The 13,014-nt window shown below is 36.8% G+C and overlaps 1 protein-coding gene across 2 annotated transcripts in view; it reads left to right on the forward strand.

Annotated features, from left to right (window-relative positions):
• Positions 1-13,014, forward strand: part of col24a1 (collagen type XXIV alpha 1) — a 120,932-nt gene that overhangs the window by 44,755 nt on the left and 63,163 nt on the right. For both annotated transcript variants that reach the window (XM_086089053.1, XM_086089054.1), the window contains exons 7-18: positions 263-316; positions 2,990-3,034; positions 3,469-3,522; positions 3,731-3,775; positions 4,523-4,576; positions 5,937-5,981; positions 7,897-7,950; positions 8,321-8,365; positions 11,164-11,217; positions 11,756-11,800; positions 12,375-12,428; positions 12,580-12,633. In XM_086089053.1, coding sequence (XP_085945179.1) covers positions 263-316; positions 2,990-3,034; positions 3,469-3,522; positions 3,731-3,775; positions 4,523-4,576; positions 5,937-5,981; positions 7,897-7,950; positions 8,321-8,365; positions 11,164-11,217; positions 11,756-11,800; positions 12,375-12,428; positions 12,580-12,633 — 603 coding nt within the window. The remainder of the gene's footprint in view (positions 1-262; positions 317-2,989; positions 3,035-3,468; positions 3,523-3,730; positions 3,776-4,522; positions 4,577-5,936; positions 5,982-7,896; positions 7,951-8,320; positions 8,366-11,163; positions 11,218-11,755; positions 11,801-12,374; positions 12,429-12,579; positions 12,634-13,014) is intronic.

Below are 13,014 nucleotides of genomic sequence, written 5' to 3' on the forward strand. Positions count from 1 at the left end.
TTCATTTAATTAAGCACACACTTTCCAGTGATTCCAATAGATGTATATCTTTGTAGCCACAATTTAATCCTCAACCACCATGTCCACATTTTAAAAAATCAGAGGAAAGCTATGATAAATTTCAGTCACATGTTAAAGCTGGGTTTTCCTACATATTCATCAATGCACTTTTGCTTTATTCTGCGTATTCACTCCCATATACATACTTGGGAAGTGCAAAGTTTGGAAAGTGACATCTAATAAATTGTATCTGTTCTAAAAGGGAGACAGAGGTCCACCAGGTCTGCTTGGTTCTGATGGATTTCCAGGTTTGCAGGTAAGATTCAGGCTGTTCTTAAATGCAATACATTAGTGAGAGCTAAGATTTATGAAATAAATGCTATGGAATTATGAAATTAAGGAAATTAACAGTTGCCTTTTTGAGAGTTCTGATTGTATATCAGCTGTTTAACCGGATATCTCAATAACACTGGTTGTTTCTTCAGTCAAAGCTTTTGAGTTAAATACTGTGGTGTCTGTAAAACCTGATATGCTTTGCGATCAAGGCCAAAGTTTATCTGAAAGAGAAATGGCATTCACTTTGCTTAGGGTCAAAGAGTCAATTACAAGCACAATCTACGATAGCATCCTAGGGAAAGTCAATATTGTTGCAGTTAGAGACCAAGTTCAAGTCTGGCATTAGTGTCTGTGCATTTGTAATGCAAGGTAGAAGATATTCACTTATTTGGTGTTACATGCTGTTGATGTTAGTATGATGAGCCAATACTTCAAAATGTAGGTCTAAACTCAATATTGATCTATAGAACTGAACTTTTGATATGTGACGTCGGGGTTATGGACAAATGTCAGATTTAACTGGGCTTGCTTGACACCGACTTTTATTTAGTTTTATCTTTATTTGTTTTTCAACTTGTACTGTACAATAAGGTTGTCTGTCATTTTCCTCTTTCAACCCACTTACATTATATTGATGGTTGTTAAAACAATTCATTTAGACTGAGTTACAATTTGCTGAGTAGCAACTTCAACCTTTTCATTCTAATAAATGTTAATTACTTGCCAAGGCTGCTAATTAACTTGGGTTAAATTCAGGCCCCGTCCACACGAAAGCCAGTTTCAATGTATCCTCACAAGTTTTTTACCGTTTAGGCCGTTCGTCCACATGACGGCGCGGTTTCGGAGCTTGAAACCGATCACTTTTGAAACCGGGCTCAAGAGTGGAAAGATTTCAAAACGTGCCCCGTACGCGTCCGTCTGGGCACCTTATGCAGGATACTCCTCCAGCGATAACGTAATAGTCGCAGCTTGAAGACGACGCATTGTCTCAGATTGATGACGTATGCGCCAATTCTCGCGTGACTGTTCGCGAACCGTCAGTCTGTCAACAACAATGGCGGATAGCTGTGTCGTAGTTGTTTTGCGCAGTCTCCTTAGCTTGCTTTTGCAGCAAAATATTTTGCTTCTTTATTCCCACGTTCAACAAGTAGTGTACTTGAATCAGCCGCCATTGTCACTTCTCCTCTGTTCGTCTTTTTCATGTTGTTTTGCTACATGCAAAGCCATGTTTGTTCTGTAGATTGCAATAAAGTAAAAAAAAAAAGTGTCCGTCTTCTTCGATGATTCTTCTTCTACGCTTTCCGTTAACTCCCTGTGGCTGCGCTACATTGCTACTCCAGACTTGGCATATACATTACAGTCGTTAAACGTCCTCAGCGTTTTCTTTTGGACACACGCAAGTCTTGAAATGTTTCTGTGTGTAGGAGATTTGTTTGAGGAACGAAGCTGGCTTTGCTTCCGTCTGGACAGGGCGTCAATCTGCAGTGCATGATGCCAATTTGAATTTTTTGTTTAATCAGATTTTTTTTTCTTTTATGTACTCGTTCACATTACAAAAACAAATGCAACTTCGAATGTTAACAAATGCGTTTGTGATGTGATTGTGATGTGCCACTCATTGTAAATGGATAGATTCCAGCTTAATGAATATGTATGAATAGATAAACATTATGAACAAAAAATAAAATAACCTTTGTTTTTCGTATTTTTTCCACTCTTTGCTATTGAATGGAAATGTGAAACATTTTAATGTGGTTGTGGGAATGCTGAACAGCATTCTCATTTATGTTGTTTCTAAACTGTATTAATTTAGGCACTTTTTATTCTCTTGACTTTTTTGCCATGCAATAACTCCCACATTATACATCCTATTTACACAGTTCAAATTTCAACTTGCTTCAAAAATTCACGCCTTCCTGGGAATATATCGTGTGATTCCACATTACTTACAGTTTTCGCACATTTTACGTTAAATATAAACTTTTCCCCATTCATTTTCAATGGGACAGACAACTTTCCACGCCCATATAACTTATCATCATTGCAGGTGTCTGTTACTGCTCGGGGGAGCAGTTGGTAAAGTGCACTGTCCAGTAACCAAGAGGTAGTGGGTTCAAATTCCACCTCCGACTGTACATTGCAAATATACTTGAAGCTCCTTAGAGTGAATGCAGTTCTACTTTTATTTTTTTGATTGATCATTGGCATTACAATTAATAATTTGTAATTATCAGATAATTTATCCTTAAATTTACTTCATAAGCATTCCGCATTTAAATCTTGCCATTCAGCTATTAGCATTCAGCGTTCAGCATTCCCACGCAATTTCTGCAGAAATTGCACTATGTCTAGTTTATGAAGTTATTTGTAACTTAACAGCAATAGTAAAAAAATAGTTAATATATATACAAGCAGGAAATATTTCCTATTTTTCCATCATGTAAAAATTTGATTATCTGGTGTTGTTTGAAGTTTGGGCACAAATGGCTTAAAACACCCACATTTTACCGGTTAAAACATTCCACTTAATGCAGCTGGTGTATGTCAGAAACGATGCAGCATTTCTTGATTTTTTCTGGTTGATATCACATACCCCTATTAATGTCATAAAACATTTATACTCAAAATGCATTTGCTTTATTCCATTCTCAAGGGTCCGAAAGGCTATCCAGGGCCACCTGGGCTGCCAGGAGAACAAGTAAGCATTGATTTATTTAGTATTATGAAACTAAAGATATAGTATCATACTCTACATACTGTAATACAGTATAAATTATCAAGTCAGACAATATGTCAAAGTTACTAAAGAGTGTTTGAATCATCTATTTATAACAATGCAGATTTGGTGAAGTCTATTTAGTATCACTCATGGCTTAATTTGAGTGAGTAAAAACAGAAGGAATGAATAAAAAGTGTTTAATAGCAGCATAGGCTGGGTAAAAGTGTAGAAAGGAAACCTAGTGGATGGGGTAGTCTTGGTGGCCTGTCTGCAATGAACAGTGCTTATTTTATTCCATCTTTGGCAACACTTTTTTGACTTTATGTTTCTCCTCTTTCACTTTATCCCTCCATCTAACTTACCTATTCACTGTTCATTCATTACCTCCCTCTCTATGTGTTTGTCTGCTGCAGGGCATACCAGGACTTCCCGGAGAAGCCGGGGCTGCAGGTTACCCTGGCAGGCAGGTGCAGTGAAAAATACAAAAAACATGGTTCTTGTTCGTGCATTATCTCTGCTTCTTTCTTGATCCCCAGAGAGAGCCCAACAAAAAAGATGGCTGCTCATTTATCTACAGTATATATAGAATATATTAGCTTTGGAAGAAAAAGGTGTGCAGTGTCTAAGTACTGCTATTGTACAATGTTCTCATCACCAGTCTTTTTGTTGTTGCAGGGTGCTGCTGGCCCAGAAGGTAACCCGGGACCTAAGGGGGTTCGTGTAAGTATTAGTAGCTCCTCATATTTTGTCTTCAGAAACATTTAATACTTCATTTCCTGAAAGGATTAGCACAGTGTCAGACCTTCAATCTTGTTCCAGAGATCTGAGTTAGTCTGAAACATTGCAGGTTACAGTCTGCTTGTGGGTTCAGGCTGGAGGACATTGTGAAAGATTCCTTAATATATAACAAAAGCAATGGTGCCAGATGAGGTGGGAATATTAATAGGGGAACAGATTAGTTGTATTTATTTTTTTGCACTCACTCACACAAACACGCACACAAACAAACATGGTTTCCCAGGGGGGGAAGCCAACCCACGCCAACCTGCATCATAGGCAAGTGACAGTACCGCTCGGCCACCTCGAGCTCTCAATATCCAGATTTTCATGCGACGTCTCTGAAGGGATGACACACCAGTGACCACGCGTCAAAAATAATTCTCTGGTTGCATGGCTCGCACGTAGCTAATGCCATTTAAGTGCTTTCCGTTTACCATTTATTATTTTTGATCAAATTGTATTTCTCATATGATGGGCTATGAAGCGTTTTCCGGGAAAAGTAGAATAAGTAAGCGATTCGAGTTTATTCGGGTCTCTGTCGTTGACATAAACAAGAGTCTCAAGTGCTGATTATGGCACCAAGTCCAGGCTCTAATATATATATATATATATATAGTTATTTTTTCTGAGGATTTCTTTGTCGTCTGAAAGTTATGTAACATAATACTGTCATCTGGGAATTTCCAGGGTTTCATTGGACTTCCTGGTATAGCTGGGCCACCAGGACTTGAGGGGGAGATAGTAAGTGATAATGTTTTACTTTATATATATATATATATATATATATACGTGCAACTGACATATTGTATTATATCTATGTATTTGTTTCTTTTAAGAGTGGATTTATGTGACAACCTGAGAAAATGGGGGGGGGAAATGAATGGATGTCTTAGTTTTTCCATTTTTGTAATGCCAGGATGAATTCTTACAATGTATTTGTTTTAAATTAGCGTCTGAAGGACAACACAGCACATAGTGTGTAATTTCATGTGATTTTTGAAGCAATTTAGAAATTACATATTCATTCTGCCTCTAGATAGCTAGTCCTAATAGTGCCTGTCGCGAACCCAGGTTAAGGAGTAGTGTTGGGTGCAGGGCTAGCAACCCAGCCCTGTCTTCTATGGAAACCAACACCTTACAAGATGATGCTTGAAGAACTAATTTCTCCAATTTATTGTAATTTTTTACCAACCCTAAATTGCTCTTCAAAAGCAGTTTTTTTCCCCCCAGGAACTCATGTATTATACGGTCCTCCGATTTGCTGGTATTCACATTGAAGAATTTAAGTATTATCGGCATAGTAAAGATTGGGATTTCTTGTGTTGAGAAGTTCAGAGCCTTCCCCAGAGCAGTCACCACTTTACGTGTCATAACCCAAGTAAGTCTAGCATGCCAAAAGCACACATGTAACACACTAATCTGTCATTTAGTTCCGTGGGGGAATTATGCCAAAACCAATAGGTTATGTAAACATTTGTAACCTCGCCTGATGGGTTCTTTTGAGTTTTTCTTTGCCCTCTTGTGGCTCGATTAGGGGATGTTATTGATATTTGTCAACTGTGGGCATGTAAAGCCCTTTGAGACTCTTGTGTGATTAAGGGCTATATTTATATAGACTTGACTTGACTAACATTAGACATTAAATATCAAATTGCACACCTTTTTCACAACCACTTGGTACATTAGTAAATTTCTGTGATTTAAAGGACTACACGACTCAAAGTTCATTTTACTTCATTGTATGAGGCAGTGTGTATGAACATTAAAAGTGCAAATATCAATGTCATCTGATTCCCTGAAGAAAAAAAAAAGAATTAAGCCAATTAAGTATCAAAATAAGGACATACCCTGTATGCTGCCATATTGGAAATGTTTTGTGTAATCCCCGTCATAGCTGTGACGTGTTGCATGCGTAAACACGGCACTGTTCATTTGGATTTATTTCCTAGTCTATTGTGCTATAAAAATGCTGTATGGCGTCGTCACATATTGCTATAATTATTAGAACGAAACGCGCACTATATTGGATAATATTAATGTGTTGCCACATTCATATGTATATGCACAATAACTTGCTTATTTTATTCTACTTACTTTCTAGGGCGTACCTGGTCCTCCTGGAAAACCTGGTACCAAAGGAAGACAAGTAATATACATTTTTTATTTTTTATTCATATTTTTTCAAAAATCTATTCTGTACTTTTGGTCAGTTCACACGTGCGGGTGACATTTTTATGAATTATTGACCAAGATAAAGTGTTGAAAATGGCTTTCTCACTTTGATGATACAATGTTAATGGTTGTAAAAAAATATTACATTTGTGGGGTCTCCTGGAAAGTGACGATTTCGGAGGTACAAGGATTTGGCCCGACACCAGATTTGTGAACAATATTCGAGGGAAATAGCCTTTCGTGTTTGTAGAAAAAGTTTGAGATTTGTTAAATTCCAGAAAAATAGAAGCAAAAACAAGACGGAAGAACCATAACTTAAATAAATTGTCATCTTCAGAGCTAGGGACTTCTCAAATTGAGATTGTCTACACAATGTCCGTGGTCCTTACTAAAACGTATCCCCACAAACCACATGACGTGGCTTTCTTGTCTTATTGGTTAAAATAATGTAAACAGGAAGAATGTTTGCTGCACAGACTAGCAAGGGAGGAGAGAATAAAGCCGCGCAAATAAACACAAAATGGAGTAAAGCAGTGCTTGTTGATGATCAATGAATATTAGTATTATGTCAAACAGCAAACAAATAAAACAAATAAATAAAATAGCAGGCTTCACATACCAGCACTTACAAGTTTAGCACATTATCCATGTTCCCGGGTGGTAAAAAAGAAGAAGATGTTTTGCTATCAGACGTTTAGCAGATGTCAACGGGGCTTATACCACAGACAGGGCAGGACTTCTTGTAAAAATCTCTGACAGCGCAACTTTTTCCGGTTTCCACCACCTCTACAGCGTTCTGTTAGATTTTTTGACACAATGTGCCCTATTATCATGTCCAGCACAAGTCTAGCACAAAGTGCAGTTTGTGCATGGGTGCATGGGTGGAGTTTTCATAGATGGGCGCAGGCAGAAAGGGGCATTTGCGCCACTGTGGAAGTGAACACAGCAGACTTACTTCCTGGCTGATAAAAGCGGCTGCACTTATTCCCTTTGGAATTCAGTGCAACAGAGGTGCACACTGTCTTCGGATCATCACTGTGAAGTTGACACTTGGAGACCACCTTCTACTTATATCGCTCGTGTCCGGTGTTTTAATAAATATCATAATGATGCGTTCAATGAATGGATATCTACAATGATTCAGTGGGTTCAATGCACGCTGTTGTCATATTTATGAATGAAATACAATGATACAGTGAAGTGCACAGAATCTGTCCGCCTGCAGCTCGGTCAAATTGACCAAATTTGCGTTACAACACCTGCGCCACAACTTAGACTTGGTTTTACCTGGTCTAAAGTCCAGTCTACTTTCTGTCATCAAATTGTCAGGTGCGCTGGAGCGTGTAAAAGAAAATGCCCATGATGCGTCTAGCATGATGCAGCGCGGTCTGCCAAATTCCCAAACACGGTAAAATAGACTTGCCCCAGCGAGAAATTAAAGATGCGCCAGTTTTTACGCCAAGCGCATGTGTGCTGGCTATGAAAATAGAGTCCGATACCTGCTCCTGAAAAAAAAATAAAAAGTTCAATTTTCAGCAATTAGTAAGGACTATTGATGTGTCATACTTTGTGTCAGGCTTCTAATAAATACTTGTGCATTTGAAAGGCACGAGCAAACAACTAGCAAGCAAAGCGGTGCCAGATTAGAGTATTATTTAATTAATCAATGTATTGGATTAATTAATTAACTAATCCAATACATTGATTTATTATTATTACCATTAGTGTATTTCATACTTATTGCTTATAGGCTCATATTTTTCCAAATCTATTTGATGGTGAAAGCATTGAGGAAAAATATGCTAAATGTTGTATTGTATTGAGGCAAATTTAATAATTGGGTTATTTACACACATGCATAATCCATACAATTGAATGTTTCCTCACAGGGTGTGGTGGGTGAAGTTGGTGAACGGGGACCAACTGGTCCTGATGGCAGCGAGGTAAGGTTCACTGTACATCTTGGCATAATTTCACTCTAGTGGGCCCAAGACTATACATGTTGTGCAATTTAATCTCTGCATAATGAAACATTCCTTTTTTTTAGGGACAAAATACTGTACTTGGACGGGGAAAAAAGCTCCAATTTTCAATCTTTGGAAGTGGTTACCAAATTATTACATTTAAATTGGTATAGGCCTACATAATCGGATTGATTAAAATGTTGATGTACAGTATCTAAGATTATGTTTTCTTTAATGCAACTTAATTATTTAAATGTCTTAATGAATTTCAAATCCCAGGAATGCAGAAGTTGCAATACTTTAAGTATACTGTCCTGTTTATTTAGAATGTTGCTGTAATGTTTCACAGGGGCCTGTTGGTGGGACTGGTATTGCCGGCTTTCCGGGCCTAAGAGTAAGTATGTGTTTTGCAATGTTGTGATAATTAGAATGGTGTATTACATTGCATGAATCCATATTTGATTATTCTCTTGGCAGATACAGTATGTAATGACGCTTGTCAGTAGGTTATAGTATTGTTACCTGTCAGTCTGTGTTCTTGCTCCACAAAAATGTAAATCATTGCTTTGTCATGGTTCGAGTTGCTGCTACATTCAAGCAGCAGCATATTTTACATCATTACATGCTCAGTTCAGGCGATTGCCAAGATTACGCTGATGATATATTTACCTTGCCATCAAACCTTGGCAAGTAATACAATAATTTAAAGGCACTTGCGTGGAGCGTGCGATTGAATCTTCCAGCGACTTTCTGGTCATTATTGAACATGACTCTAATTTAAGCGTATTCTGTAAAAATTCAAAAGGTTGAATAATAATTCAAAATAAAAGTTGACCCACCTTTTCCATATCCTTATATCAACAAACCCCTACTCATAAGTAATTTTGAGTAATCATGCTGTACATGGAAACCAAAACACTTCCACTTTACTAATCCGACTTTTGATGTGATTCATATTTAATCATCTTTATGCTTGAGTGATTTTGGCACTGGTTGGATCGCATGAAGAACTTTATTTGACATCTAAAAAAAAATTCATTTCCCACTGTCAGTCACACCGGTAGTTGTGTTCATTCATTCATCGAAACCCAATCATACAAAGGGAAGTATTCAGAAGGAAAGCAGAAACAGAGCAGCAAGAGTTCCTTCTGGAATGTATTTGATGTCTGTGCCAGTGTGTGACACTAAATGTGATGTAGTCAGACACCAAGCTGACAGAAACAAGGATTTGATGAAGATAATAATTTTGTTAAGGTGACTGTGATGACGTTTTCATTTTTCAAAACAATCATAATAAAAGTGCTTTTTTATTGCTATTTAGAGCACTGAAAAAAAGTGATTTGTTGGACTAAACTAAAAAAAAATGCTGTCATTTGTCACAGCTACATTTATTAGTTTTCTCAAATTGTATGCATGATTTGATTGAAAGCACCACTTTCAATTTAATTCATTATTTTGGCCAACCCCCACCCCTCAAAAAAGTTACATCCAAGTAACTCTTTACTTTGGAGTAAACTAATGAAATTGCTTTTGTTACAGTCAATTTCATTACATTACCCTGAATCGAATTTCTGATTCAGTGTGAACAAAATGTGTGGGGTTCAACCTGAGGTTGTTGCCAGACGATTGTAGGGCACACATAAGTGAACAAACATACACATCAAGGGACAATTTAGTGTTCAACTAACCAACCATGCATGTTTTTGAGATGTGGGAGCAAGATGGAGTACCTGGTGAATGCCCACGGAGGAAGGTGGGCGTGCTTACCAGTGGGCTAAGTTTGTAATTAAAGCAAAAACATATTTGCAGTCGAATAACAAAATGCCAGTAAAAACAGAAAAACTGTCCCTAAAATATATTGTTTATTGTGAGTATTTTTGCAAACTTGTGCAACCTTTTGTAAAATGACATGAGTCTTAACCTTACAGTTCTTGTTATTTTGGTTGTTGTCTAACTATTGGGGGCACATACAACACATTTATGCAGATAAAAAAAAAAACGTTTTTCATTTAGTTCCCCTTTATGTGTAAAATTTCACATTTTTAACTAATACATATGAGAATTCAAGACAGGAGAAAAGATCAAGAAAAAAAATCATAAATTTTTACAGTTCTTGCTTTTTTTATTTTATTAAAAAATAACTTTTTAGTTAGTCTTTTTTTTTAAGTAAAATAAAACGTTTTTCAGGGACAGCTTTCTGTTTTTTAATGGCAGTTTGTTATTTGACTGCAAATATGTTTTTGTTTTATTTCAATTATCTTTGCTGGCTTGGTGTCACATCCGCCTCACAGTTCAGCAGTCCAGGGTTCAAATACAGCTTCCAGCCTTCTTTTGTGGAGCGTCCATTTTCTCTCTCTGCCTACGTATGTTAAATGAACACTAAATTGTCCATTGATGTGGTTATTTTTTCATCTATGTGTGCCCTACAATTGTCTGGCAATCAGCCCAGGTTGTTCATACTGAATCAGAAATTCGATTTGAAAATTGACTTTAATTAGTTTATTCCAAAGTAAAAAAGTTACTTGGATGTAACCTTTTTTGGCTTGGGAAAAATAAATGTATTTGATTTATATTAAATTGAAAATGATGCTTTCAACCAAACCATGAATATAATGAGGGGGAAAATAGCTGTAACAAATTCCAGCATTTTTATTTATTTTTGTTTAGTCTAACAAATCACTTTTTCCAGTGAAGGAGAATCCTCTTTATTTGTCATGTACACACCTACATCTGAAATCTGACTTCCATCACAGTAGTGGACACAGCAAACAGTAACATACACTGACAGTGGCACACACTGGAGCAGGGGTCTTCTTAAGCACCCAGAAAGCAATTCAGAGTGTCTGTGTCTTGCTCAAGGGCACCACAGCCGCATGTCCTACAATTTCCAGTTTTTACAGATATTCCAGCCATTTCAATGCACTTTGACAGTAAGAATGCAGCTTGAATACTAGAAGTGACTAGCATAGCCAAGTTTATAGTCTCACAAAACAACTGTACAAATAGACAGCAGGGCTTACCATATTGTGACCTAAAAATGCTCTGTGTAACACATATGGAAACGGAGCTGCCATAAGAGACTTGGGATATTTTAATGAGTTATTAGGTGTTAGTACAAATGAGTCCCAGTGTTAGAAGTGCACGTGGATCTGTTTGTGTTATATTCCATTTTGTACCTCCTTTTTTCTGTAGGGAGACCTGGGCCCGGAGGGTCCTCGAGGACTGCCTGGTATGGTCGGACCGAAGGTATTTTCACAATCATTTAAATACTTCTAAGTTTGAAATGTTTCATGGTTAAATTGTTGCAATAAAATTGCCTGTATATTATTATAGTATATATGGCATTTATCGCACGCCATTGTTTTTGGGCACTGCATTTCTTACTAATATGAATTCCATGTAAATCACCTTCATGTTAACGTTAGAAATGGATGTTATATTTAATTTTTGTGTGTAACTGATTTTTTATAAGAAATTATTCGATTTAAGAAATTATAATCAGCAATATATTATTGGGACTTTATTTATTGAGTCTCAGTTTTTAAAACCAATGCCAATAATACCAGCGATCTCCTTTAGATTAATTTGGATTGTTACTTACTTTCTGTCATTTGTTGCATAATTGCACTTAACTTTTATTATTTATCATAGTACATCCTAGTAACATGAAATATAAATGGTGTGTTTTTTTTGTTTGTTTTTTTAACTTTTCATTGATCCTTATTCTAAATAATTTGTCCATAACTGCTACTTCGTCATTCATCCTTTCCTCCCTCTGTGGCAGGGACCAGCCGGACGAGCTGGCCTGCCTGGATTGAAAGGTGATAAGGTGATCTAAATATTTATATATTTGGAGTGTATTGAATATGTTTTGTGGCAAAGACAATAATGTTAAATAGTACTAGTGATAGTTGATGTTGATTTCTTTCTCCTATCTTAAGACTTTATTTTGTGTAAAACTACATACGAGAAATGAAACAGAAAATATCACCCATTTTGAATTTGTGTTTCTGTTAATAAAGACTCAAAAATAAATCCAGGTTATAAATATAATCAGTACAAAGTATATTAGTGTATGTACTGTATATACAACATAATGCAACTGAGCCTTCCTTGTCTATTCCATGACTTTTCATGAACAAATAATTGTATGTGAACTTAGGCAAATCGGTAATTAGAAAATATTGTTATTGTATGAGGCCATTTGTGTCTCAATATTTTAATGGCTGTAACGGATTCTTCCTTGGCCCGTAGTCACTCCTACGCAAACTTAGGTGGAAATAGGTTGTAGCCAGTGGCTACAGGTTATTGGTTATATATGCACTGTATGACTTTTTTCTAATTTAGTGGTCTTGGTGTTAGGGTTGTGTTGTTATATCTTTGTATGATGCTGTGAAATTTAGGACGAAGTGGGGCAACTGGGTGAACCAGGACTGATAGGTTTCCAGGGTGATAAGGTATGTGCAATGACACATCATTCAGTTTTTGGAGCTTTAAAAAAAATTGTTTTTTAAATGAAGCCATCATACAATTTGATTCTATAATCAGTGAACGTGTGGTCTCTGGTGTCCTTGTGATATGACTGTGTGTGTGCGTGTATCTTTCAAGGGTGTTCCTGGTGCACCTGGTCCTCCTGGTCCAAGAGGCAAACCTGGACCACCAGTAAGTTTGAGTCCGTATATCAGTGTATGTGTATTGTGGTCAGGTTTGGTAAACATGTGGGATCTGGACAACTTTTGTTAGCTTGTAAATTGAAGTTGCCCAGCCATTTTCCCAACTCACTGATACAGTCTTTCATTTGCTTGCAGTGACAGAAACCAAGCATTTTGGAATAAGAAATTGTGTTCATTTGTGTAAAAGTATGTTTCAGCTTTCACAAAACATGAAATACAAAATATTTTCATATTATTCAGAATGTCTTTGGGAAGGAAGTGTAAAGTTCAGATTGGAACTTTCACAGGTTATTTTATCTTGAATGCTTGCTATCCTAATAATAACAACCAGGAGACTGCATATTCTCAGTTGAACTATTTACTGGATGCC

Source organism: Leptonotus elevatus, chromosome 11, assembly GCF_054856555.1.
Source record: "Leptonotus elevatus isolate MCC_2025b chromosome 11, RoL_Lele_1.0, whole genome shotgun sequence".
NCBI classification, from domain to species: Eukaryota; Metazoa; Chordata; class Actinopteri; order Syngnathiformes; family Syngnathidae; genus Leptonotus; species Leptonotus elevatus.